At 43.2% G+C, this 26,440-nt stretch overlaps 3 protein-coding genes across 4 annotated transcripts in view; 2 read left to right on the top strand and 1 right to left on the bottom strand.

The window, feature by feature from the left end:
- The first annotated feature begins 1,008 nt into the window (after positions 1-1,008).
- Positions 1,009-12,385, top strand: LOC104912375 (uncharacterized). Its single transcript, XM_085231809.1, has 11 exons — positions 1,009-1,117; positions 1,282-1,449; positions 1,553-1,609; positions 1,933-2,194; positions 2,295-2,452; positions 2,699-3,076; positions 3,211-3,265; positions 3,392-3,474; positions 4,161-4,226; positions 4,748-4,789; positions 5,432-12,385. Exons 1-6 carry the CDS (start codon positions 1,009-1,011, stop codon positions 2,911-2,913), a joined length of 969 nt encoding a protein of 322 aa, XP_085087935.1. The 3' UTR covers positions 2,914-3,076; positions 3,211-3,265; positions 3,392-3,474; positions 4,161-4,226; positions 4,748-4,789; positions 5,432-12,385.
- Positions 12,386-15,315: 2,930 nt separating this feature from the next.
- On the top strand, positions 15,316-24,109 carry LOC100541871 (coagulation factor XIII B chain-like). Its single transcript, XM_010715669.4, has 12 exons — positions 15,316-15,437; positions 16,470-16,670; positions 17,139-17,324; positions 17,747-17,923; positions 18,044-18,220; positions 19,845-20,024; positions 20,283-20,357; positions 21,001-21,183; positions 21,633-21,836; positions 22,314-22,496; positions 22,845-23,056; positions 23,884-24,109. The coding sequence occupies exons 1-11, from the start codon at positions 15,356-15,358 to the stop codon at positions 23,054-23,056; spliced, it is 1,860 nt and encodes a 619-aa protein (XP_010713971.1). The 5' UTR covers positions 15,316-15,355; the 3' UTR covers positions 23,884-24,109.
- A 1,071-nt stretch (positions 24,110-25,180) lies between these two features.
- CFH (complement factor H) overlaps positions 25,181-26,440 on the bottom strand; it is a 32,629-nt gene continuing 31,369 nt past the window's right edge. The window contains exons 23-24 of one of the 2 annotated variants that reach the window (XM_010715670.4): positions 25,837-26,025; positions 25,181-25,560 (exon numbers count right to left, since the gene is read on the bottom strand). In XM_010715670.4, the coding sequence (XP_010713972.2) occupies positions 25,547-25,560; positions 25,837-26,025 (203 nt within the window). In that variant the 3' untranslated portion in view covers positions 25,181-25,546. Of the gene's footprint in view, positions 26,026-26,440 lie in introns of both variants that reach the window. The other variant, XM_085231466.1, reaches the window with a different exon arrangement.

Below are 26,440 nucleotides of genomic sequence, written 5' to 3'. Positions count from 1 at the left end.
CTATGTTGTTGCTTGAGTTAGTGACTATAAATGATTATTTTATATGTACATTTAAAAAAAACAAACCCTCATAACTTGTCTTATTTTTTTTACTAAACTTAAAATGAGCAAGGATTACACAAAAGGCACTTTTTGACTCACCCTTGGCGTGCATTAATCGTAACTCAAAGTTCAGTTCCTCCTATCTTCTTTCCATCTGACCATTAGAAAAGTGATGCGAGGCACATCTTCTGAGAGTCCAGCAAAGGGCTCTCTCTAAGAAATACCAAGTTTTCTCGCAGCGTACTTCAGTTAGTTCAACGACTGGAAGTTTGTTGTGTCAGTTACTGGAATATGCTGCTATTCCTAAAGCAGCAACAGCTCAGACAAATAGTTTTAAGCCCTGTGCTACGACACTATTCATCTCCCAGAGCAATTCCCTTATAATGTTAGAATAAATTGAAGCCTTTGCACAGCTGCAAGAGGACCCGTCGCCGAGCCCGCTCCTTCTCCCAGAGCACGTTGCAATATATCGCACAGCCTCAGCGACATCTCTCACCTCGCTCGGCACAACGCTGCTGATGGCTGTGAAAATATATCCATAACAATGTACAGTAAAAACATTTGCAGTTCTACAAATATAAATGATACAAATGAGCGCAGTCCAACTCTTGGGATTTAAACGTAAGAATGAAACCGCTACGTAAGGTGAATTTCATTACTGAATTCTCTTTGTAGTGCTTGTGTCCATTACCGGAGCTAACTAAAATCTCACGGATAGTCATCCTACCGATTTATAGGACACGGGAACATAATCCGGAGCAGCGCGGCACAGAACTGCTTGCAAAGCTCCCCTTCTATTCCACCGGTCTGCAATTTTCTGGAGCGTATCATTAACCCATTCGGCCATTGCTCACGTTGCCGGTCCCTTATTTCCACTGCCATCTTTAGTCACGTTTTCTCTGAGATCAAAAGGTCTAATACATGTTTTTTTTATTGTTCTTTGGGGGGTTGGGGTTTTTGTTTTGGATGAGGGGCGAGGGAAAGCGGAGCGCAAACCGTCACGGCGGGGGCGTTCGTCGGAGCGTCATTCTGTCACGTCATTCACGTCAAATGCCAAGCGAGCCGTTTGAATTAGGTACAGTTATTTAACTTGCTCATGAGCCCAACAACGAGGCGAGAAGGAGAAGCGCGTAACAAACTGTAATTGGAAGTCCGTGATTCAGATCTGGAGACCACGTGTGGAGCTGTCAGAGCCCCGGGCCGGCCGTAACGAGACCCAGCCGCGCTAACGAGCGCCAGGTGCCGCGGGGCCGCGCCCGCCCGCGCACAGCCGCGCCTCGTCGGGAGCTCGGGGGCGGGGCCCGCCGCAAAGCCTCTTAAGCTCCGCCGGAGGCGGCTGGGATTCACGAGGAGCTTCGCGGAGATCCTCGGCTGCGGGAGCCGGAGCGAGAGCGGGAGCGAGTGCAGGTTCTGTTCCTTTGTGCTGCCGGGGCCGAAAAGCTACGCGAGGGGCTGCTTTTAGAAGGAAACCTTGGGGTTCTATATAACGTTCTCTATTGTTTTGTTTCAGGTTGCAGAGAGACCGCGCGCATTAAGGATCAGCCCGACCCGGTGAACGGTTCCGGAGGTAACGAGACGGCGGAGGCGGCGAGCCGTCCGGCTGTCCTCACCGCCGTTTTCGGGGCCGGCGTAGGGCTGCCGCCGGGCTCTCTCAGCTTTTTGGAGCCGGAGTACCGGCTTCCATCGCGCTTTCGGGAGGTCCGCCGCTCGGTTCCCCGAGTCCAGACGCGGCGTTCTCAGCCTCCCGGGATTTTTAGCCGGACGCTTCGGTTCCTCCCGCCGTCATCGGCGGTAGCGAGCGAGACGGGGCCGTATTGCTTCAGCCTTCGTGCTGGTAAGGGCTAGAAGCGATACGAAGGGCTGCTAAGACTTAAGTTTATGTTTTTGCAGGCGGAGCGAGGGCCGCGGCGGAGCCTCTCGTCGGCCCGACCCGGCGGGCGTTCGGGGTCCCAGGTAAGCGCTCTGTGCTCGGGATTTGCGCAGTGCCGCTGCTCGGCTACCTCAATTTCTTAGGCTCGCCACGTTGCCGTTGCCGGGCTCTCGCACAGCTTTTTAGAAGGATCGGCACGGGGCCGCCGCGGTCCTCAAGAAGAGTTTCGAGGGCGCTTCAGCACGTCCCGCATCCAGCAGTGGCAGCGAGTAGGACGGGACCGTGCGTGTCCTCCTTCCTCTCCCCCCAGTTTCGTGTAACTTCAGGAATGCTTTATCGTTCCTATCTTGACAGCTTGTGTGGCTGGTGATGATCTTTTCAGGACAGACAGATCGGCGCGGCGGCCGCGTCGCGGTACACGCGAGGAAGCTGAACGGTCCGAGCTGCGCCCGGGGGCGAACGGAGGAGCGGAGCGCTCGAGGGCGGCTAATGCGGAAAACGTCCCACGGGCGTCCCTTACAGAGTGGGACGAGAAAGTCGGTAAGACCTTCTTCACGCAGCTGGAGTTGGCCTCACTGCTGCGGGGAAGAACCGTATGACGGGACCGGTACCCAAAGAGGGCTGTGCGGTCCCTGCGGGTGAGAGGCACCGCGAGCCGGCTGCGCGCCCTCGTGGCCGACGTTATCCCGGGGCGAGTTAAAGTGAGCGCGGGCGGCAGGGCGGGGGAGGGGATTGTCCTTGTCCGATCTGCCCCGGCGGGGCCGTATCTACCTCTGGACTTTGCAGGTCGAGAAAGACGGGAAGTTTGTGGAGTCTGGCAGAGAGCGGTGAAGACGATAGGGGACCGGGAGCGTCTCCTTTCTGAGGAACGGATGAGAGACCAGCGACTGCCCAGTGTCCTCCCAGAGTATGATGATCTCTGGAGAGCCCTTCTCAATCCTACAGGTCTGGTTCTGATCTTGCTGCAGGGCGAGGGCAGCAGTGAAGCCTTTTTTTGCTGAGGATTGGCCAGAATGTGTGAGTGGTTTCATCAGTGGTGGGATGAAGGACGTAAGCCCTTAGACCTGAGGGCTGCCTGTTTTGGTGTGGGGCCTCCCGTCGGGGTGGCCCCTTGGTGCTCTTCCTGTATGTTTAGGGCTGGAGAAGGATGCCATTTGGACTGAGGTGAGTTGTATCCTTTAATGTCTGACCTGTATTCCTGGGATGGAATGTATAGCTAGGACTGGGTGCTGGGATACAGAAGTCCCTTCTGTTTGTGTCCTCACTTGAGGTGAAGCTTCACTGTGCTTTCCTTTCAGCCTGAGGGTGTGTGGCAGGTCCTTTCCTGGAGGGATGGAATTGATGGAGTGAGAGGTGAGAAATTTTGCCTGCCCTTCTATGTGGGGAATTTGGAGTCCTACTTCTATTTCCTGTGCTGGGGCAGTCTGTCTGTCTTGGTGAAGTCTGACACTAGAGCTGTTTTTTTTTTTTTTTCCTCAGGTCCTGGTGCAGCTGGTGTTCTAAGGGGTACTCAACATCTTTGGGAGCTGGGCTCTTCTGAGGTGGAAGTCATGATCTGAGAGGTAAGCACTGGGTGTTGCTGTGTGCCCTGTAGGTTGTGTGTTAGCTGTGGCAGACTCCCCCTGACTCAATGCCTTGAGTGCTGATACAAGTTGTGGTTTCTCTGGAGGTAGAGATTGTAATTTTGTATGAGTTTGGTTTATTGGCTGGTGAGGTTAAGGTGGGCTTGAGTTACTTGGTTTGTTTGCTTTTTTTGTGGAGGTACAACTTGGGTGGCAATGGTGTAGCTGGGTACTGTTGGTAGGGCTTTGTTTGGCTATTTTTTTGGGTGCTGGAGGCCAGGGTTTGCACTATCTCAAAGAGATTATTTTTTTTTTGGGTGGGGGGTGGGAAGCACTGGTCGGCATTGGAAATTTTTTTGAGAGGGGAGCCCTGCTGGGCCATGGGAGGCTCCCCTGAGTGGGAGAGCCCCCCTGGCTGGTGGGCCTCCCCCTGAGTGGGGGTGTGAGGGGGAGCCCCACCTGGCTATAGGGGCTCCCCTGAGTGGGGGTGTGGGGGGAGCCCCACCTGGTTATAGGGGCTCCCCTGAGTGGGGGTGTGGGGGCAGCCCCACCTGGTTATAGGGGCTCCCCTGAGTGGGGGTGTGGGGGGAGCCCCACCTGGTTATAGGGGCTCCCCTGAGTGGGAGTGTGGGGAGATACCATACCTGGGTGCTAGAGTGGCTCCTGTGTGGTGATATTCCTTCTAGGCTGGGAGTGAGATGGAAGCCAGCTCTTCTTGGCCAGCTCTTCTTGGCCCTGTGTTCTGCCTGAAGGTAAAGTTCAGCTGACTTTACATTTCAGGTAAAACTTGTTTGGTCTGGGGCTTAAGTCACTGAGTGCAGTCACTTAATGTGCTCTACAGAGTGCAGAGGGTTTTCCCTTCTGAAAGGGCTTGGGTAAGCAGCTGGGGGTGAAATGTTCCTATGGTGAGTGTCCATCCAAGTGTACGTCTTGTATATGCTAGGGCTGTTTCACAGTACCGGCAACCTAAACAGACATAGTTAAAAAGGAGTTAAACTGGTGCTCTTGGTAACTGTTTTGCGAACTACTACTGGGGGAAAAATGTGTAATAGGAAACTTAGCTTAACTCTTACTTTCATAGAAATACAGGAAACTATCCCCTTCTGGGGGTAAGGTTTTACTTGCCTTGTATTTAAGGCAATGCTTCAATGTGCCTGCCCACCAATTCAATTTGGTGCGACTTAAATTTTATGTTTTAAAATTATATCGGTAAAAAAAAATTAGGCCTATTTTTAATAGGCATGTTTTCCACTTTATCATCTTGCCAAAGCAGAACTGTAGGAGGACTCATAATCAGCTGTGTTTGCATTTCAAGGTACGTCCCAAAGATACTGGTAGCAACAATGTTTACTTCTGTGGGGTGGGAAGCAGGTGATACATCTGTAAAATTGATGTATCAGCTTAGTGCTATTTCTTTTTTAAAGACTGCTCTACCTAAGGCAAGAGTGCTCTGTGTTACATGTAGCAATGAGCATGCCTAAGAATAAAATGGAATGATTAGACTGAACTAGCTGAAGTTGTTAGGGTGAAGTAGGTACCTGCCTGTCTTCAGCGTAACTTAAAAAATCCTCACCGCGAAGAAAGGGATGCACCAGCTATTTCTGTGCTCCTGACTTATTCCCTTGCTACTCATGTTAGTTTATTAATCTCAGGGAACAGGGAAGGAGAGGAAAAACTATCCCTTCTGCAATCGGCCAGTTGGATGTTCTGTAAAAGATTCAAAAGCAAGACTTAATAACAAATTTTCACTTACCCACTTCAAAATCACAGTTTGTCAGGCTTGCTTTACTCAGTGACTGGGATCACGAGATATTCCTAGTGTTTGTATTGTTACAGCTGAGTTTTTGAATATCGGTGTCTGTCAAATTTGGTAGAGCAGCATCGAGCGTCTCGCAATAAAAACTTGTTTCCTTTTTATAAAAAGTAGCTCACTGAAAATTCTCTGGTTTCTTGCTAGGTAACTCCAACTAGAGTTTCTTGGTGAAGGCCTTTGTGTCAAATCTTGGTAAGTTCGTTTCTGCAAACCATCATCCTACACTAAGTCCAAACTCTACTGCAAACAATTTTGTCCTACTCTGCATTTACCTTTTTAGCAAAAGAAATGGAACTGTGTTTGGATTCTGCCATTGCATTAAATGTATGTCCAGGCTCTCTGTGTAAGTGCATTCTTCCATCAGTGAATAGTAGAAAGAGTTTCCTTTTTTGGATTAACTTTTATGAAAAACCATATAGAAGCCCTAATCTTTAATTCGTGTGGGTTTTGTGACAAACAATGTGTCCTTATTCCTTTTTTGTTTATACGGAGCACTGATCTTTAATAATACAGAGTGTGATTAAACTCTAACCTTCTCCATTTTTCTATACTCTAGTGTTGTAATTATGCATAGTAAGCTCACTTGTGCATTGACTCAGGTGACTGTGCTGAGAGATAAATCCCTCCCCCTAAACCTATACAATGAATATCAAGCTTTTCTTTTTTTTTTTTTGTAATTTGAAAACAAAAATAGACTACAGCACCAATCTACGTTGCTTAGACTTCACTAGCTTTGGTTTGCAGGTTCTTAACTACTTGACACAACAAAAAAACAGTGGTAGAAGGAAGAAAAGTGAGAAAAGAGCAAGGTTTTAGAGAGGGGTCTCAAAAAACTTACTGCTTATCCTTCTAACTGCATTTCTATGACATAAGCTACCCTGAGCTCTGCAAGCCTGGCAAAAAAGCACAAGAATGGGTCAAATGCATCCCAAGGAAGAAGGTACTGCTGAGAGAGAGCCAGACTGGCATGCTTTCAACATAGTCTTGTTTTTAACTGGAGTCTAATAAAATGAAGTGATCAAATGTATAGGTGCGTTCATGATACTGCTGTCTGACTTACTGAACCTTTATTCAATTAATTACGGTGAGTTAGGATGTCAGATCTGAGGTTTTACGTACAAAAGCTGCAGGCCTAATTAGTGCAATTCCATGATGGGCCAGTTATCTATCTCATGGAAGGCACTTAATTGCTGTATCCTTAACGGCAAACTGGCTCCAAAACCTGTCAAGAATTTCAGAAGTTTTTAGAGAGGTGATTTTACCTTGAAGATTTTTCAGGCATCACCAGAATGAACTTTGTTCCCCTATTAAATGGCTGTGTTTAGAATTAGACTGACGTTCTGCTATGATGTTGAAAATAACCTTGCACTCCAATAAGTGGCTGTTTGATGACATCATTGTGCCATCGTCACCCTGTACGGTTTCTTTACTCTGCAAAGCACTTGCCATGTTCTCCAGGCAGCAGTTATTGCCTTACAGGAACAAAGTAAAATGTTAGCTTTTAAGAACAGAACACGCTGCTTACAATTAAATAAGCGCTTGGGAAAAGAAAAGTCTAGATTGTCTTTTCATTTACATGTAATGTCTAGCAGCTAAGGGATTAACTGCCACAGAAACATTTTGGCTCCTTACTTTCCCATGTGCTTTTGCAGGATGTTTGAGCTCTTACATTTTCAAATTTGGAAACCCTGTATTAAAGTGCTTACGCTCTCTGTGTGGTGTAAAGCCCCTCAGATGGCCAATATTTTCTGTCCTCTACAGCCCCCTCCAATTGTGATCCTGCACGTATATCCTATGTGGTCAGAACTTAACATTCTATTCACATCATCCTCTCCGTGGCCCCCAGATAACTTTACGTTGGCAACCAGCTAACTAGGGAATGGTGGGAGCTAAAAAAAATTTAATCTGCTGAGGAAAAAAGGAAATAACACTGAAACAGCTTTGTGCTAACACTCGCTCCCTTTGTCTTTGTGTCAGAAGAAAACCTCTGCCTCTGTCCTCCGGTTTCACTAAAGGCAAGGAGAATGAAGTGAGGACCGTGAATGTGGCTTTCCCTATTAGCTTATTTCTCTATCAAGCTAAAGAGAGCCAGAGCTACCTTAATCTCAATGAGGTGATAAAATACAAACTGAGTCCCTACAAGGTGCAAAGCCTGTCGGAAGCAGCCGCAGAGGGATCGGATACCACCACGCTTATCTGTTGAGACTCGACAGTGACTGAAAGATTCTCCCATAAGGAAAAAACTGCTCCTCTGAGTGATTGTTTCTAAATCCAGAATGCATACAGAATCCTGAATACAATAAAAAACAACAACAAAACCACCTAAGTAGAAAATGAGTTCCAATATTAAAAGCCCCTTCATTATGAAATCTACTGGAAAAAAAAAAACAACAACAACAAATCTAACACTCCTTGGCTCTTTTTTTCCTCACACCAAGAAGGAATAAAGCCAGCCCAGCAGCATTACTTCAGACAGGTTCCATTTCTGCAACATTTGATATGTTTCACAGCTTTCAGTTACCTCACGCTGAGGAGCCTATGAAATTACTACGGCAGGCCACGTATGGAAGAAAAAAAAAATACATATATAATAGCAAATGCTGAGATAGAAAAAAGCTTAAGAGGAACACTTTAAGGATGCCTTTCTGAGAGCGCTAGAGTTCTCCAGCCCCCGCATTAGAAACCAAGCAGAGGGGGCACGAGACCAGGGTGCGACAGAGTAGTGGCCTTCTGGGGAAGAAAAAAAAAAAAAAAAGGCAAAAGAAGGAAAATAAAATGATCCGGCTGAGGAAATAGGGACGTGTAACCTGGAAAGAATACACGGATGCTTTCCAGACAGGTGGAGATAAATAAACTGACACGCAGATGAAACCGAACTTGGCACGACGCTTAGCAAAAAGCAATTTCTTACAGGTACACCGGTCAGAAGACAAAAGCCAAAGGAAACGTACTCCCTCTGATAAGTGAGAGGGGAAAAAAGGCAATGACAGACGTAGGGAAGGCTGAGGTGCTCAGCGAGTCCTTCGCCTCAATCTTGGATGGCAGTCGGGCCTTCCGTATCTCTCAGGAACCTATACCTCTAGATGGGGAATGGGGGACCTGATCCCTCCCGCTGTAAGAGAAGAGCAAGTCCGAGTCTGAGACCACCTGAAGAGACCGACTGCGTACAAGTCTACGGGGCGTGATAACGTGCACCCCAGGGGACTGCCTGATGCAACTGCTGTGCTACCCTCCAACATATTAGATAAGCCGGGGCTGTCAGGCAAGTCCCCGGTGACTGGAAGAACATCGCAGCAAAGCAGATGAATGCCGAGCTGTAACCTCGATGAAGAACCATCACCTGCGCCACGTCCAAATGGACTGACATAACCAGGGTAGTATCCTGCACAGCTCTCGAATTTCTATGCGCCTCCTTACTGAGAGCAGCTGATTTTACAAGCTGTAGGAAAGAGCTCGCTGACAGACCGAGAGGCTTGGGCTCAGTCTGTTCAGACACGCTCTCCTTCACAAGCCTACAGAAAACACCTGGGGAGGGTTTGTGATTTCCCAGTGCCTACAATACTGTGCAGCACGGGTGCTTTTCCGGAACAGAGGCCTACAATGCCCACTGCAGCACTCAGTAGTAAGGTGACCAAGCGTTCGACCCGCGATAAACTACTCCCTTTCTTTGGCTTTACTCTAATCCTTACACAACAAAATTAAAAACCAAAAAAACAAAACAAAAACAAACAAACAAACAAAAAAAAACAAACCACACCAAAATGCTGCCACTGAAAGTTACCTGATACATATCCCCACGATTTTCGGTGTCTGCACTTCCAGGATGACGTTTGCCACCACTGAAATCCCAGGCAGAGTAAGGCACAGCAGGAAACCCTCTGTTCCCCGCGCTGACAGCTCCCGCAGGTGCCTGAGCCGCCGCAGATCCACACGTGCGATTGACAACGGCGTCCACATAAATACGAACCTGAAAAAGCAGTGATTGCGTTTCAGTATGTGTTGTGATGCTGGCGATGTAACAGCCGGAGCTTTACCGCACCGCTGTTAATTTGACCTTTCATCCCACTCCCTTTATGCTCCGTTTAATCCTGCTTTGAGAATAGGAGCAGTAACTGCCCTTTTGTAACGCTAGAATGAGGTGGTAATAGCAGGGCGGGAAAGTCTTTGGTTAAAGCCAATGAGAACTCAAACGCAGCAGCCGCAGACACAGAAAGGAAGGAAAAGAGCTGCTCAGCTTTGGAAGGGCTCAGGCAGGCAGGAATCTCTGGAAAAAAATGCCCTCGCCTCCCCTGCCAACCCTTAAATAAGGTCTGGGAAGGGGTGGATCCTGGCTCCGCCCCTACAGGCCTCTCAGGTGCATTGCTTGCAGCTGAGCATCCCTGAGTTGGCCCTGCCTTCCCACCAGGTGCTCGATTACTGCTTCAGGCCGTGACTTAGCATTTCCTCTACACCTCGGTGCATCAATTACAGATTTCCCAGACGCTTACTCCGACACTGCCGCTTCTGGTCACCTTGACTCTGAACTCCTTTTCATTGCCTGATCGACTGCGGATCTGATGACTGACGGGCTGGTATCTCTCCCACCAGGGCCTGTTCGGATTAGCAGTGATAGTGTTTTCATTCGGAGGAGAAACCTGCAGCTGAAATGACATAACTTGGTCATAAATGAGTAGTTCTCTTTTCATGTTTTACATGCAAGAGGTGTGCTGAGTGGTGAAATTAGTCAGTGATTTCTGTCAGATGGGCTTTGTGCCAAACCCGATCTCTCCCTCCTGCGGAGCAAGCTCAGGTCTGCAACACGTCCGTCTTGCAAGCTTCTGTAGACTGTTATCTTTCTTTTAGTTCCTCGTGGGATTTGTTACTCGAGCATATTAAAAAAAAAATTGGGAGTGTCTGAGTCTGGCTATGCACTCTCAGACCGTCATCATCGTTCATACCTTCCGTTACCATTTAGACATTCCGAATTTAAAAATCACAGTCTGAATTCTTATCTTTTTAAAATCAACTGAATTTTTACATTTACTTCAATGCTGTAAATTACATCCCAAATAAAATTTCCAGGTTAATTAGAGCCACGAGGCCCAAAACAACTGAGGCATTTTTCATTTCAGTGAACGCTCGCCGTCACAGGAGAGATTTCAAATTACAATTTCTGAATCTCAACATCGTTTCGTATCAAGGCTGCAGGGTGCTCGGGACTATCAGAAGCAAAAGCTGCTTTAAGTTGGAGGACTGAGCGTATACGTTCCTATAAGAATATGCATATCAAGTCAACTCAAGAAAATAAAAAGATTCTCCTCCTCACAATAAATGAAAGGCTTACCTCCTGCAGAAAACCATTTAGTATTTAGATCTGTCAGCTCATCTGCAATTGCCTTCACACCCCCTGGCTACGTACGCTTGGCAGCGTCGATCCGGAACCCAGCTACACCGATGTCCGTGGGGTAGTTCAGGTACTCTGCCATTTGGGAGTGCACGTAGTTCTTCTCCAGGGCCAAATCAAGGAGATTAATGAAGTCAAACGGCTTTCAAAGCTTACGTTAGGCTACTTGGGATCTCATTTTGTGCTCTTCATGTTTAGAAAGCAGAACGATAAAGAAATGCTACTACAGGATCTGCCACACACTATTACTTTCAGCAAGTAACAACACGTTACTATTTTTCCCTAAGTACTCATTCATCAGAAAAACCTATCACGACTCAGAAACGATACAGGACAAGGAGGGAATAAGGAGGTTCCTGGTCATTTTCGCCTGGGAAACAAATGGTTTGGCGAATGCTTAAAGTGACCTCTGGTTCGCTACGTGTTCCTAATGGAACGTAGCCACTGAGTCTTACCGGCAGGGAAACAGCTCCACGCCTTTGGTTACTCAAATAAAAAAATCAAGAGTCAGATAAATCACACAAAGCAGTAGGAATAATATATTTCGACCCAAACAGCATCAGACCTAGCGTTTAAGGAGAAGACTGAACGCAGGGTCTCATTCCTTTGAAATAAGGCTTACGGCTGCTCCAGCTTCAGCGCGAGCGATAACAACGCGAGGGCCACGCTGAAATCCCCAACGCGCTCAGAAGCTTCAAAACGGTTATTTTCCACGTTTCAAGACAGGTCGAGAAACGGCGGCCGCCCCCCGGCTCCCCCGCGGTGCTTACCGGGCCGTACGGTACGCTCCCACGTGCTCCCGCCCGGCTCGCGGCGCCGCTCCCCGCTGCCGCGCGGTGCCGCCCCTCACGCGCATCTCCGAGCGGCCGGAGCGCCGAGCCCGCCACGCAGCCGTGCGCGTGCCTGAGGGGCTGCGCCGCGGCGGGAACGGGTTGGCAACAGGCGAAAAAGGTCGCGCGTTCTTTTTGTTCCTTTTTAATTTAAATGAACTACTTCGCCTTTAGAGTCGCGCAGCATCATCCTTTTCTCCCGGTCCGGCGCTCCTTCCCGCAGGTAGGGCACGCGTCAGCGGGGAGCCTGGTGCAGCGTGCTCGCACGAGCGGCTTATGCAAAGGAGCCTGTGACCGAGGACGTGACAGACTAACCCATTTCCTGCTCAGGGACAGCGGGAGGCCACCAGGCGATCTGCCACCAGGCGATCTAGGGGGCGCCGGCTACCCGAAATGTAATGTAAGCGCCCTTCGTGTGCCGCACCGACCCGTCAGTCACGCCCAGCACGTGGCCCCGATCCCACGGGCACGGCGCTCCAACCCCAGCTCGGGCGGCGCGCTGCTCCGGGTGCTGCCCCGCAAAGGACGGGCGTGACCTTGGGACGTGGTCCCGAGTAAACCACGGTGGTAATTACAAAGGAAACCGGTAATTATGCAGCAAAAACTCATGCCAGTACACTGGTACTGTTTGGTCTCCCAGATAAATAAAAACATTTACACTGAAATGAGATTATCCTTGGATTTACTTGCAGTTTTACCCTGAACCGTTAAGAGCTGAACATAAGACTTAGGGAAGTTCATACCGGTGCCTATGAACGCGTACCCCAAATCACGATGAACACGTTGTACACAATGACAACAAAGTTTGGGCAAAAGATAAATAAAAAAAAAACCCTAAAGCTTAAAGAATAAGCGTTTGTGTCTTGCTTCTCCTTCCCATTCACAAACCTCCCGACAAAAGAAAAATGTAACATCAAGAGAAAAGAAATAATTTATTAGAAACTTCAAAAGCAAACTAACATACATTTATCAGGTAAGCCTTCAGACTTGGAATCTTTAAGATGAGGAAGTTTATACTCTGCCTCAAATACTTTAGAAATGCTCTACGCACAGTTCCAGAGTCCCGATGGTTGTACTGCTTCCTCCCCAGGCTTGGGAACTCCTGGATGGGATGGAACGCAAAAGGAACCTGGAACATCACAGAGGCGTGTTGCTGGTGTGAACAACTAGAACCTAGCAGTGACGTGCGTTCTTTTGACAACCGAATTGAAAGATGGTTAATGTTATAAGTGCTCTGAGTATCTGAAAAAAAACTCAGCAGGTATAGGCTGTATTAATTTTATGTTACAATAAATGAAAAATGATAATGTAATACTAATCCAATACTAAATGATAATGTAATACTAAATACACACACACACAAAGTCACCAATGCTACCTCGTTGAAGAGAATGATGGAAAGAACGACAGAAAAGTAACAGTGACTAATAGTTCAGTTCTGAACTCTGTTACTGCGTTGCGAGACGCTGTTGGATTTTGGTCTGCTTAAAAACAAAAAAATGTACAAACAGAAAATCGACAAGACAGTTCCTCATACGGTAGGACAACAGTGATCAAACATTCTAAAAACACATCGAGCCTTTAATAACGTTAATAATGGCTTTGTGACATATTTTAAACCGACATATTATTCTAACGATTTATTTAAAGAAAAGGACGACGTCCTCACTGTGAGCCCAGCACAGCTCCACACACATCAGTGAAACACTTCTAGCTTAGACAAGCTAAGGAATTGTATTGGAAATTAAATAAATTATATGACCTTTGAAGGAAAAGCTGAAAGCCGCCTTTTCTGATTAGGAACGTTCGTTGCAACTGTTCACCCAATTGATAAGTCATCTTTTTTTTTCCCCTCCTGAAAAAGTGCTACTTTTTAAATTAATAGATTAATTCAGGCTCTAAAATGCATGAGCTCTTCCCCAAACCTATTCTATGTGAGAAGTTAGAGGTGGTCGAGTGCTATGGGAAACATTGCACGTAAATGGATACAACAAGAAAGGATACACTCCGTGTGACGGTATTATTGCAGTTTTACACAGGAATGTTTCAAAACAGGAACAGCAGAACGTTTAATTTTACTTGAGTATCGAAATTGCACACATACTAACTTTATGCTGCCTATCGTAAACAAAAATGTACACCTTAATAAAATACACTTGTGGCCCATTGTGAGATTTGATGAAGTCCGGTGAACCCATCGTCACTAGTTCCATATTCAAAAGTAAACCCATCTTTTGATGACTTGAACTACGAGGACAATAGCAGATTTTGGTTTCGTTCCTCAAGTCTTTGACATTTTACAGGCTCACTTTCTCCACCAGATTTGAAGCCCAAACACGCTTCCACTTGCTGTGGGCTTCACGTTCACGTCTTCTCTACAAACACGCTGGTGACCTCACACCATCAGTTTCTTCTGCATAACCTTATACCAAAAAACTATTTAAGCCACAGTAAAATAGCCACCCCAAATACCAACTGACAGTTCATCAAGAAGGAGGCATCTCAGTTAGCAGTAAGTCACACAGTACGTTTATAAACCATCATGCGTTGTTTTCTCTACAAAAGAAAAATTATTGGTGGAGAAAGTAATAAATACTTTGCAATAACGTTTATGAATTAATCACAGCTTCTTTCTGTTTAAAAAAAAAAAAAGCAAAATTTTAACATATCAATTCAAATCAGTTTTCTTACAGAAAACAAACAAACAAACAAAAACAAACAAAAAAAAAACGCACTGTGATGCAGTACAAATTTGACTTGAAGTTCCCCGGATGCATAAATTTCAGATTTATATAATAGAATTTTGCTTCACAAATTAGCATGACACCAAAGCAACCCACGCAGACTTTCAGATGTACAAATAAGTCTTGGTAAGTGTTTGCGCATATAAAAAAAAAAAACTTCTGAGTTGATCATCAATATGATTGATAACATAGTAAGCACCTGGTTATTTTCTGTACGCAAGTCAAGTATCATTTAGCATTATTAGTAAAGTCAGAATCAAATTTAATGCACCGAGCTGGTTGGAAAGACATGAAACGCATAAAAGGAGTGACAGAGTTCATGTCTAAAGATCTCCGCTAGTAAAAAATACTTCAGGTTTCCTTTTTCCATTTAAGAAAACTTAATTAACATTCTTCTTATCGCACGCTATAGAAAATATTGCAAACACTATTTATTTATTTAACTAGGAAGGAATAAGAAAAAGAATGGACATCCTTGTTCCTAACAGCTTAAAATTGAGGCTCATTTGTCTGCTTTCAACAGACAGTACAGAACGCCCGTAAAAACAACTCATTTAATCTAACTAATTTAATCTAACTTCTTTAGACAACATTTTTCTTTGCTTAAAGGAAAGGTGGATGGCTGTGCTACGGAACGTAAGGACAGGAAAGAGCAGTGGCTACGTGGTTATGTCCTCATTAATATTAGGGCCTCCAGAATGAATTACGGATAGAATGCAAAGGAGTATGTGGGAAGGAATTTTTTATTTCTTCTTGCTGCGGCCAAGGTAAATAGTAACCTGATAACAGAATGCCCTTTAAACTTGGAATTCGAGAGGCTCTAATGGGAACAGTGTTCAACTGGTTTAAATTGTTCCATTCGGTTTGTCGCCTAGTTTTACATAACAAGTTCGATCCCATTTACTGATATAAAGTATGTCCAGTGGGAGTAGAGTTCTGCACGTCTAGTTGTGGCTTGTGGAGAATTAAAACAAAAATAAAGTTTTTGGTGAAGTAACTTGAATTACAAAACACTCTGGGCATTACAGCGTTTGTGAATACCATTGAAAATTCTGTTAATCATTTACGGAAGTGATAGTCAGGGAGTTTTTGCAGATGATGGAAACTATTGATGGGGACGGTAATGAAGATGAGATTTAAAAGCTGCCTTCTCTTCCTAGTTATGATGAATTCAGGCAAACTCTTTGCGGAAGGTAAAAACACTGAATTCTTTTGCTGATAAATACGCATCGAATGTGGGATGTGCAATTTAGGGTTCTAAGGTGGGGTGTCTTTCATATCTTGACCGAGAATAAAGACTGCTTTTTAAATATGGTTTTGTTGCGAAATCGCTGGTAATCGTGGATCAGTTGTTGCTGCTTGACTGAGCTACAGATTCGCACGTACACTTTGAAGATGTATAACGGAAAGGTCCAGATTTCTATTAAGAAGAGTTTTCTTGGGAAATGTATCTGAGCTACTTTGGGGCATTATATGAATGGAAATTTGCCCTCCTAGACATTACGTACGCTGGCGTCTCAGTAATTGGGCTGTTCTAACTAACCATCGAGCAGAAGAGCAGAAGTTAAATGGTGCCTGCAGAAGTTAGCCTCGGTTGGTGTTTCACATTTCCTATCCCTGTTTTCAATACGGTTTGAAATTCCTGAGTCTGTCTAGAATGTGTACTGCTTGAACTGTGACTTCTGTTCTTAACCTTCCTTCCTTCAGCGAGTCGTCTTCTGTATTACCTCCTGTTGGTTCGCCGTGCTGAGTGAGCAGCTGTTGCGTAGCTAATTCTTGACGCTGTTTCCACTTCGCTTTGGTCTGTGCATCAGAATGGTTTTTCAGTAGAAGGTGCTCGTGCTTACATCTTCTAGGCTACAGAGAGTCAAATAAACGTGCCCTGCATCCATTTTGCCCTGTTCATAGTAGGAAGTTTCATTCCAATGATTGTATTTCTGTGAACCTAAAGAACGTAGGTAGATATATTTTCGATGTATTGTAATTTCAGTGAGTCTTATAAGACTCTTCATGCCAAGGATGAGCTCTAGTAAAAACGTACAGTATGATAACTTTAGAATAATACTATTTTCATTTAACAGTGACTGCAAATACACCAGCTTTGACCTTGTAAGCAGTATTTCGTTCCCTTTCTAAGCCTGAATCGCTCCAACTGTTTTTAAACAAATACGTTCTTAGACGGGATGAGATTTTTAGTGAGAAATACACATGTCATGTCTTTGCAGATAAACTTTGTGATTTGCCGCATGTAGAAAATGGAAGGATTGCCCCGTATTATTACAGCTTCAAAGGTCACTATTTCCCTATGCGTAAAGGAAAAAGCCTTTCCTATTCTTGTGTGGCTGGTTATACAACTGAAACCGGGACTCAAGACGGAAGAATAACTTGTACAGCAAAGGGATGGTCTCCAGTGCCACAATGCTACAGTGAGTTAGCTTCTTCATTTCATTGTTGCCTCCAGCAGAAAACTATTTTAGCTCAATTTCCTTAAGCATATGGGGACAAAAGGTGCAGAATAGTAGGGATAAAAATGCCTAAGTTAGGTCGAGGTGAAACCCGCTATGTATATTCATACATTGAATTGTTTAATGCTAGTATATGTTCTACGGACTCTTACCACATATGCTTCTTAAGAATTTTGAGAAAGCTGCCCAGCGTAACTTAGCTCGGGAAAAAAAACTGACGTTTTAGTCGCAGACGTGCATCTGAGCTTCCTTAGCTCCAGACTGACATATTCTGTGGTACTACCATCTGTTCAATGATTGCAGTAGCATTTCAGTAAAACAAGAAAATGAAATGGGCTGGAGATTATTTAAAAACCCCTCTTTCTTGCCTATCAGAGACAATATTACCTTAATTATTTATTCCTAACCAAACTGTCTCTTTTCATTTAGAAAAATGTAATAAGCCTCTTCTGGAACATGGCATTTTTTACGGCACAGAGACGTACTTCAAAATACATGAGAAATTACAATACAAATGTAATCAAGGCTACCACGCCCCCAGCGGTGGTACTGAAGATACAGTACAATGTCAGTCAGATGGATGGTCTTCCCAGGCAAGCTGTACTAAGAAAGTTGGTAGGACTGTGCTTCTCTCCTTTTTAATTCATATACGTTTATAAAATTCTGCTGTCTTTCCCGTACCTGTAAGGTCAAACTGCCTTTGTTAGGTTATTTGAATATTCCCGAAGTAAGTTCCCGGCTGTACCTCATCTGATGAAGCTGTCAGATGTTTCATGCTGCTTGTTTTGTGAATTGGTATAGATAAAATTGTGGAATCAGTATGGGTGAGATAATTTTGTTTCACATGAGCCCATTTCTGTCCAAACTTTGCACCCAAATGAACGCTAGAAAACCTATGTAAACTGTTGCATTTTTAATTGTTCATTGTTTCCAAAGACTGCCTCAGATACAATCACTTTAAAGGGAAATTTTAGATAAGTAAGCTTAAAGGGGGGGGGGAAAAACCAGCAATATTACACGTCTCTTATTCATTTAAGAGTCATGCCAAGTACCTGAGTTACATCATGGCAACTACTTCACAACCCAGCGAGAGCTCCGAGTGAATGAAGCGCTGCTGTATAAATGCGATGAGGGATACCAGACCGCGGGAGGAAACACTACAGAAGAAGCAGTTTGCCTCGCTCATGGATGGTCCCTTACTCCAAACTGCACGAGTATGTAGTGGACTTGAAATGAATTCTTTTTGAAATGTGACATAGCCTACAACTGAATAAAAAATTTATGTTTTATAAACTGTTGGGATAAAAAAGTTTTTAATGTTTTTTTTTCCCTAGAAAAAACCTGCCCCTCCTTGGGTGTAATAGAACATGGAGGTTTCTATCCTGTGAAGAAAATCTATGAAGAAGGAGATGTTGTTCACTTTTTCTGTGAGGAAAATTATTCTTTTAGTGAATTTGACCTGATTCAATGCTATTACTTTGGATGGTATCCAGATCCTCCAGTGTGTGAAGGTACCTTATTTTTACATTTGTAATATGTAAAATTCTCCAGCGCTTTCTTGAAGTGAAATGCTTTCTTTGAATACAAAATAAAAATAAGCTCTTGTACCAGTTTACAACCTAAGCAGAAATAAAGTGTTAGCAGAAGAGCACGAACTCTAAATGGTGGGGAAGAGGAAATGATGATTGGAATTAGGCTGCTTCCGCCTGTTCTAGGTGGAATCTAACAATTGAGCAGGTACTGATACCTGCTGTTTCTTCCATGTGTTTTTTCCTGGAAAAGAGGGAGGAAGCAATAGAGGGGAAGTTGCTCAGCCTTAGAGTTCAAGGTAAACCTTGTTCAGATTACTTGAAGGATTATTCAGGTGTGCGTAGAGGCTTCCTGAGATGAGAGCACACCTCTCGAGGTACTAAGAACAGTAATTTTACAGGATTTCTTTCTGATGCTTGAGGAGGAAAGAATATATGATTATTTCTCCTAAAAACAAAAACAAAACAAAACAAAAAACTGTTTTAAGTGCATTTTTAAGTAAAATTGATGTTTTTGAATCATTTAGATTGGAAGAAAGACCCAACCGTCCACCTAAGACTACAGATCCACCCATGTCCCTAAGCGGCACACCCACACATCTCTCAAATACCTCCAGGGGCTGTGACTCCACCATCTCCCTGGGCAGTGTCTTCCAAGGCCTAGCTGCTCTTTCCATGAAGAAATTATTCCTAACGTCCAACCTAAACCTCCCCTTGAGCAACTCGAGGCTGTTTTCTCACTTTCCATCACTTGTCACATGAGAAGAGAAACAGACGATGTCCTTGCTGCAGCCTCCTCTCAGGTGGTTGTAGAGAGTGAGGAGGTATCCCCTCAGCCTCCTCTTCTCCAGAAAACAATCCCAATTCCATCAGCCATTTCTCATATGTCTGGTTTCCCAGTCTCTTTACCAGCTTTCAATTAATTCGGTATCCTTCTCATAGCGAGGAGCCCAAAGCTGAGCACGGTACTCCTTCGTAGCCGATCTTGTAGAAAGTAATGTGATTGGTACGACAATGAAATCTATGTTCCTTTCCTAGAAGGCATGCTTGGGTTTAAAATGCAATAAAATCTCTCAAAAAAATGACACATCAGTATGATCCTCAGCCCTGCATTTGTTCAGAACTGTTTCTCGGGTGAGTGTAAAGAAAGAGTGCTCAGGAGAAATGAAAATGTGGCCTAAATCTAGTTTTGAGGCGATACTGATTACAAACTTCATCTGAGGATAGGAAATGAGTCACTGCTTTCATTGCTTGTGTGGTATTAGAATTGCTACATCAGCTGTGTAAAGTATTGTATTAATGGATGGTGTGGAAAATCTCTGTTACCTGAATACTTCGAGAGAACATTTTACTGAGTACACAAGAGATTATCAGCTTGTTTATAACAGTGCAATATCATAATACCTCTCTTTTATATTTGTTGAAAGTAAAATCCCATTTTTGTTCTAAATCTTCATTTTAGTAAATGAGTTGTGAAGCTAAGAGATTCCTCTGGTTTAACCAGAAATGCCTTCTAAAAACATTGACTTGCACACTGCGCGTTTAAATGAATTGCTCTGCTTACAGTTCTGCTTACTGAGAAAAAGAATGCACTTTTTATTTTCAGACGTAAGAAATAAATGTCCTCCGCCACCACTGCCTCCTCACGCCCATATCATCGCAGTCAGGAGAACATATCACAATGGCGACAGAGTTCGTATACAGTGTCAGAGTGAATATGAAATAAGAGGATCTGGGGAAATCCAGTGTGAAAAAGGAAAATGGACGTCACCTCCTATCTGTATGGGTTAGTACCTCTGGCAGCTGAAAAGAAATAATTTTGAAACAGTATCTTAATGTTCTCAATAGTCACAGTTTCCATACCTGCTATTTGTCCTCCTTTGATAAATGCTTGAGAGTTCAAGCGCTGAGCACTAAGAGGATGAGCTAGATTATCACTTAGTGGTTTTTTTTTCTGTTTCTTCTTTTTTTTTTTTTTTTGGTTAATATTTGAAAATGAATTATTTTCAAAGAATCTGGTTCTAAGTTTCTGCTGTGATTTTAGGGGAATCTGAGACACCAGCATTTGAGGCAGATGCGTCGATAAGGGCAAGCAAAACGTATCGCAGTGAAGAAATGAGTAGGTGAAACAAACACGCTTTTCTATTTAATAGGAAATCCAATGCTCTCTAATACTGTTACAGGTATTTTATGACTAACCTTACTACTTGTTTGCTACCCTACCGTTCCTTACTCTTGAGGATGTTTGCATATTCTTCGTGTATCGTTTTAGCAGTATGCCTGAAGGAAAGAATGTTCTTTCTTATTTCCAGAGACTGTGAACTAAACCGATATTTCAGTGCTGTATATGTAATTTTCTTACATGCATTAGCATTTAACTGCAATCATTTTGTATTGCTTCTGTTTCTATTGTCTGAATGTGCAAATTCAGGGGTATTTTGCTGATCCTTTATTTAATAGTTCACCGCGGTTTATTTTGAACTCCATGTGGGTTTAACATTTCAAGCGATAAATCGAGACGGTCTCAGTGCACCCAAACAACTAGTCCGTATCGACTGTAAACCAGCAGGAGTTAAGAGTGTACATAGATGAGAAGTGTAGAACGAATAAAAATTGCCTGCACTTTAGTAGGGTAATTGTGGACCTTGTCAGACCCTTTATTTGTATGCAAATTTTAGATCAAACTCCATTGCTATTCAAATACTTCACAGTGGTGACATCATTTTAAAGATTTAATTATGTATCTTCTTACCTTGTATTAGAAATACAGCAAAACTGTACCTCTCCACCAGTGATTAAAAATGGTGTTCTCCTTGGTCCTTTATTACCGAGTTACAAAAATGGTAGCTCAGTAGAATACAGTTGCCAGCGTTACCATTTTTTGGATGGACCCAGTACTGTTTACTGTGAACAAGGAAACTGGACAGAACGGCCTACTTGCTTGGGTAAGCGTTACAGGAAAAAATACAATAAATGTATTTTCTTCTTTCCTTCCTGTAAAAAAAGTGATCATTTTTCCAACTGGGATCCACTGTTAAGTGTGTTTACTTTAAGTTTTTAATCTACTGTGATAATGCCAATAAGTAACGTATCTAAGATTTAGTTATTTATTTCAAAATGAAGCGTGCCAGATGTTTAAAAATATTTGTAGAAAACATTGTATCAGAAGTTTGTATTTTCTGGGAATTACTGTTCTGAGGTGTTTTTTTGCATATTAGTTTTTGTTACATTAGTCCATTTCTTTACTTTCGTATTCTTTTCTTTTTTTAATATATTCAAAATGTTATTTCTCACAAAATTCCAAAATATTTTAGTACCATGGGTTTATTTCCATTTTTCCCAACTCCTTTAACAAAAGAAGTTAAGAAGTTGCTTGATCGTTTTTATTCCCTAGATCCGTGCATTCTTAATGTAACTGATATGAACAATAACAATATAGAATTGAAATGGAGACAGGAAGAATTCGTCTTCCTACACGGTGATCTCATTGAGTTTGAATGTAAGCGAGGATACAAATTTCCCCATGCTACCATGCCATCCCCTGGGAGAACTCAGTGTGACCGTGGAAAGCTGAAATACCCCAAATGTTTTTTGCAAGGTAAAACCATGCTTTCCATTTGCCCTTTTGATTTCATCAATCTCAGACCTATTCAGAAACGCTTGCTTCAGCGGTACGGGCCTAGAAAGTATTGTAAATAGTAATAAAAGTTTAGTATCTAACAGATATCCTTACCCAATACAGATAAATTGTTAAATTTGTGTTGAATATAGTTGTTAAATATATACAAGCATAATAAAAACAATACGCCTTCCTCTGGTGGGAAAGCAATAGAAGGGAGGGAGGAGCTGTTCTTCAAGCTGAGAGAAGTGAAAGCTCTGCTGTAGAGAGACAGCTGTAAAAGCTGAAACGCATGGTTTAGAAATAACACAGATTTCATTCCGATTTGAGACGTAATGTAAAAGTATTGAGAATAAACTGAGTTGATATTTATGTAGTGCTGACAGCAATTTAAAGCTGCTGATTTGTTAGTTTCTTATGTTGAATGTTTCATAAAGACTTTTGACGTTATTCCAGTTCCCACAGAAAAATGTGACTCTCCACCGTCTATTGCAAATGGAGCTCTTACTTTCCCACCTCTGACCCAGTATGACAATGGCTCTTCAGTTCAGTATAGTTGCTCTGATTATCACTTCTTGCAAGGATCTGAAAGAATTTACTGTTCCGAAGGCCGGTGGACTTCACCACCACTTTGTATAGGTAGGCACAAGAAGATACATAAGATATATAAGCATTTATTTCTGGCTGTTAGATGTGATCTATTTATAGATTGATGCTCAGTATTTATAGATTGAGTGTTGTCAACTGGAACACCATTAAGATCTCAACTGCATTTTTCAGTTAGAGAGGAATGCATGCTTTAATGGAAGCAAGTACAACCTTGTTTGGCTTTTTTTAAGTAAGTACATCTTACGTGTCAGCTGTGTCCAAAAATACAGTGATTTCACGTATAATATCTTAAGAGAATGGGGAATAACCTGCCTTTTGAGCATCAACTCTAGTTGCAATGATATTGATTTATTAACACTGAATATCTCTATTCCTTAGAGCCGTGCACTTTGTCAAAGAATGAAATGGAAAAAAATAATGTGCTGCTGGAAAGTTTTTATGAGAACCAAGTTTACTTTTACCATGGAGATTACATTGGATTTTATTGCAAACAGAACCATGTTGGAGCAGAATCTGGTGTGACTTTATTTCAAGTGCAGTGCAAGAGAGGACAGCTAGTGTATCCAAGATGTGTTGAAAGGAGAGAATAGGTAAGTATGACTTCAAAAAATTTTATAGGAAAGGTATGTATGTGTTCTTTATCTAGTATTAATTAAGGTGGCCTCCTACCTTCAAGACGACTATAGACAACTTTGAGAAAGGAGTGTTCGGTGGCATTGTTGAATCTGAGTCGAAGAGAGAGGGAAATGAGAAAATGTTCTGCGGCCTGAGGACTGAGTATACAGCAGCACAATGCAATATTAACAGACCGCATGTGGAAATGTTAGGAAGAACAATTCTGTGAGGCTTACAGAGCTTCTGCCAGTGCATCTGTGCAAGAGAATGTCAAAAGGCATATTTGTGTTTGTGGAACTCGGATTTTAGTTACTTTGTGTAGGCAGTACAGGTGATGAATTGTTTATCACTGTATTCAGCTTATCGCTGCATTTTCACTAGGATTGTTTTCATAATACTGGTTACTATTATTAACGTTGCTCGTATATTGTCAAGATTTCTTCTCATTCTGTTGCTGTCATTGTATTCAACGTTATGCATTTGTTTTTCTACCAGATCTTCAGCTCTGGCTGTAGCCGGGGGGGAGGGAGAGCTCCCTTTTGGCAACAATACATGGCAGATGAATGCCATTTGTAAGGCTGTGAAGAGGAGCACATAAAGTAAATAATGCGCCAGCAGTTTTTCAGTTTTTCATTGCTTTGCACTGAAAGTACTGGCAGTGCTTTTCCTGTCATCTGGATAAGGTTTTGAAACAAGAGGCTTCATCAAAGTTGAAAAACAAACAAACAAACAAGCCTAACACGCACTTCTTCTCAGTATGAACGTTTAAAATACACTATCTACTTCTCTCTCATTCCCACAGTGCAGACAGCTAAATGGAACCTATCCACAGTATGGAGCACCCAGGACACTTCACTGCCTTATATGACCCATGGTCCTCTAACACAGAAACTGAGTGAGAGGACCGCTGTCCGCTGTCAAATCTGTATATTAAATGGCATTAAAGCTCAATTTCTTCTCCTTTTTTTCCACTTTTCCTTCTTTTTTTTTTTTTTTTTTTTTTTTTTTTTTTTTTTTGATAGTCTAAACAGAAGCTTTAATAGCTTCTTGCTACTCTCAATGGATTTATCTTGTGCAGGGGTATTTGCACCCTACAATGGAGCCCAACTGTTCTATTGGACCTTCAGCATTGATTTATCCCAGTCTTCAGCTGAAAGATTCCCTCTTCTCCAAGTTCCTGCAACAAAAGAGCTGGCTGTGCAAAGGGAGTCAGCAGACCTTTGTTCTCTTGAGATCTTATCCCAAGAAATCATGTCCAATTATTTGGTGACTAAAGTAAGGTTTTAGCTGTCCTGTAATTTCCCTTATCAGCAAAAGCAAAAACAGGAAGATCAGGTACTACTTATTTGCTTTGTTTTCTTAGAACTCAACTCACGTTTATACCCCACAAGAATACCGAGATGGATAGACTTCACTAACAGTACACAAATGCAGCGAATTGCTTTGGTTAATTTTCATGAACTTGGCTGAATTAATTCGGTGAAGTTAAAGAAAAATCTCTCTGTGCTGAAGGCATCTCAAGGTCAAAGAAGCATCCCTTGCTGTGCTGAGCTGTGTGTGCTGTGCACGCTACTTTTCAAAAAATTCTTAGAAAAGTGAACTTCAAGAAAAATGAAGAGCGTATCTTCTATGAAGCTCTGTCAAGTAGGGCGGTAAAAACGCTCCCCAACGAGCAGTACGCCAATGCCACATAAACACATTAGCTGTTCCTATCCATCAGTGCAAGATGTCACCACTGGATCAATAACCAAAAAAATAAATAAACCACAAGCGCCTCAGATCCATCAAGACAGCAACGCAAGCTCACCAAAAAATGAAAAGGATGGCAGGTCTCATTTCAGGACCTTACCTTTAGTGAAGGAGTTGTGCCTACCTACATCCAGAAATCCCAGTTAGTTACTTGCACCCCAGCATCTTGCCTTTCCACCAAATAACATGGAAGCTCAGGTCCTGAGTAGGAATTGGGTTCTGTGATCCAGAGATTGCCCGAGTTGTTTAAAGAAGACTCACCCTGACTCACCCTACCTCCACCATCATTCCAGGCATGCTTATGGAGAAAAAGCTAGAAGCAGATGAGGCGAAATACACTGATAAACAAATTACCTGCAGACTTTTTAATTCTTGACTCAATATGCCACCAAAGCCAGCCTACTTCAGGATGAAAATGTAAATAAAAGTAACAGGGATCAATGCAGAATAGGCAAGATGCAAGTAAGTACAATCATTCGGGTGGATGAAATGCAAACACAATTACAGAATGCAAATAAATTTACACAAAATGGTTAAATTTGAACAAAATCATCCAATAGTATAAAGAAAATGAATTAGCAAATTCCAGCAGAGAACACTGTCTAAGCTATGAAGCACAATAAAGCAGGAAACTCCAGGAAAACTTGAGCTCAAATCACTGAATTTGTTGAAGGAGAGTTCATTTTTCCAGCTGGACTCAGTCATGCCATTTCCATCTACCCAATTACTCCTGCATTATAAAGAGACAGAAGGGGAAATAGAGATCATCAAGGTTGACATATTGTCACGTTTCCCGAGAGCAGTGAAAAGCAGTTGCCAACCATGCTCTCTGCTTGAATTCAGTTCCCCAGGTCCCTTGGAACAGGAGCAGCTCCTCCATGACGGATGCAGGCTGGTATGGGATAAAGGGAAGGCTCCTGAATCTGACCCTCTTTTTACAGTCCTTCTTGGCTGTTGCCTGCAGTTCTTTTACAGCCTCCTGTGTCCTCTCACATGAACCACTTACTTGTGCATTGAGGGTACTCAATTACTCCATCCAGACACTTTGGGTTAAATTTCTCTGGTCTTGAAACTGCCTTTTGAAACCACTTGCATGTAAAGGAAATACGTTCATTGGAGCGATAGATGTAACGCTCTTCCAATTGTAGTTTAATGTTGTTTTTATCCATTTCTGAGTGAAGCACTTTGCAGTCCCCTGGAAAACAAAAAACTCCACTAACAACGTGAAGTATTCTCACGATCTCACACTGGAAGCCAGTCTCTGAAGATGTTGATACCAATTGAGTGCCTCCAACACTTATTCTGCTTCCCTTTCGCAAAACATAGTGCAGACTATGAAGGATAAAAACTCATTTCATACTCTTTAGCAATGATCCAGTAAGGCCTGCTCAGGGAAACTGTAGAAGGGGAGAAGCACAGATTTCCCTTCTGAGAAGCCTACAAAGGCTTGCAATGGGCATCAGCTGCTGTCTCTACGCATATCAGAACATAGTATGAGCGGAGAGGAGCTGGAAAGGCCACAGAGGTACAAAGGGGGCACAGCACGGCAGCAACAGAGACCCAGGAGAGAAGCTCACTGGAGCAAAACCCTGCCTAAACAGGCAAGCTTG

Source organism: Meleagris gallopavo, chromosome 10 (assembly GCF_905368555.1).
Source record: "Meleagris gallopavo chromosome 10, MGAL_WU_HG_1.1, whole genome shotgun sequence".
NCBI classification, from domain to species: Eukaryota; Metazoa; Chordata; class Aves; order Galliformes; family Phasianidae; genus Meleagris; species Meleagris gallopavo.
Note: the sequence above shows the minus strand (reverse complement) of the source record. Positions and strands in the feature narration are given on the sequence as shown.

Coding starts and splice junctions, on each gene's coding strand:
- LOC104912375 (XM_085231809.1), top strand. CDS start 1,009: ATGAGGGGCGAGGGAAAGCGGAGCGCAAACCGTCACGGCGGGGGCGTT. Junction 1,450..1,552: donor GAGAGCGGGAGCGAGTGCAG/GTTCTGTTCCTT, acceptor GTTTTGTTTCAG/GTTGCAGAGAGACCGCGCGC. Junction 1,610..1,932: donor CCCGGTGAACGGTTCCGGAG/GTAACGAGACGG, acceptor ATGTTTTTGCAG/GCGGAGCGAGGGCCGCGGCG.
- LOC100541871 (XM_010715669.4), top strand. CDS start 15,356: ATGGGGACGGTAATGAAGATGAGATTTAAAAGCTGCCTTCTCTTCCTA. Junction 16,671..17,138: donor TCCAGTGCCACAATGCTACA/GTGAGTTAGCTT, acceptor CTTTTCATTTAG/AAAAATGTAATAAGCCTCTT. Junction 21,184..21,632: donor AGAACGGCCTACTTGCTTGG/GTAAGCGTTACA, acceptor TTTATTCCCTAG/ATCCGTGCATTCTTAATGTA.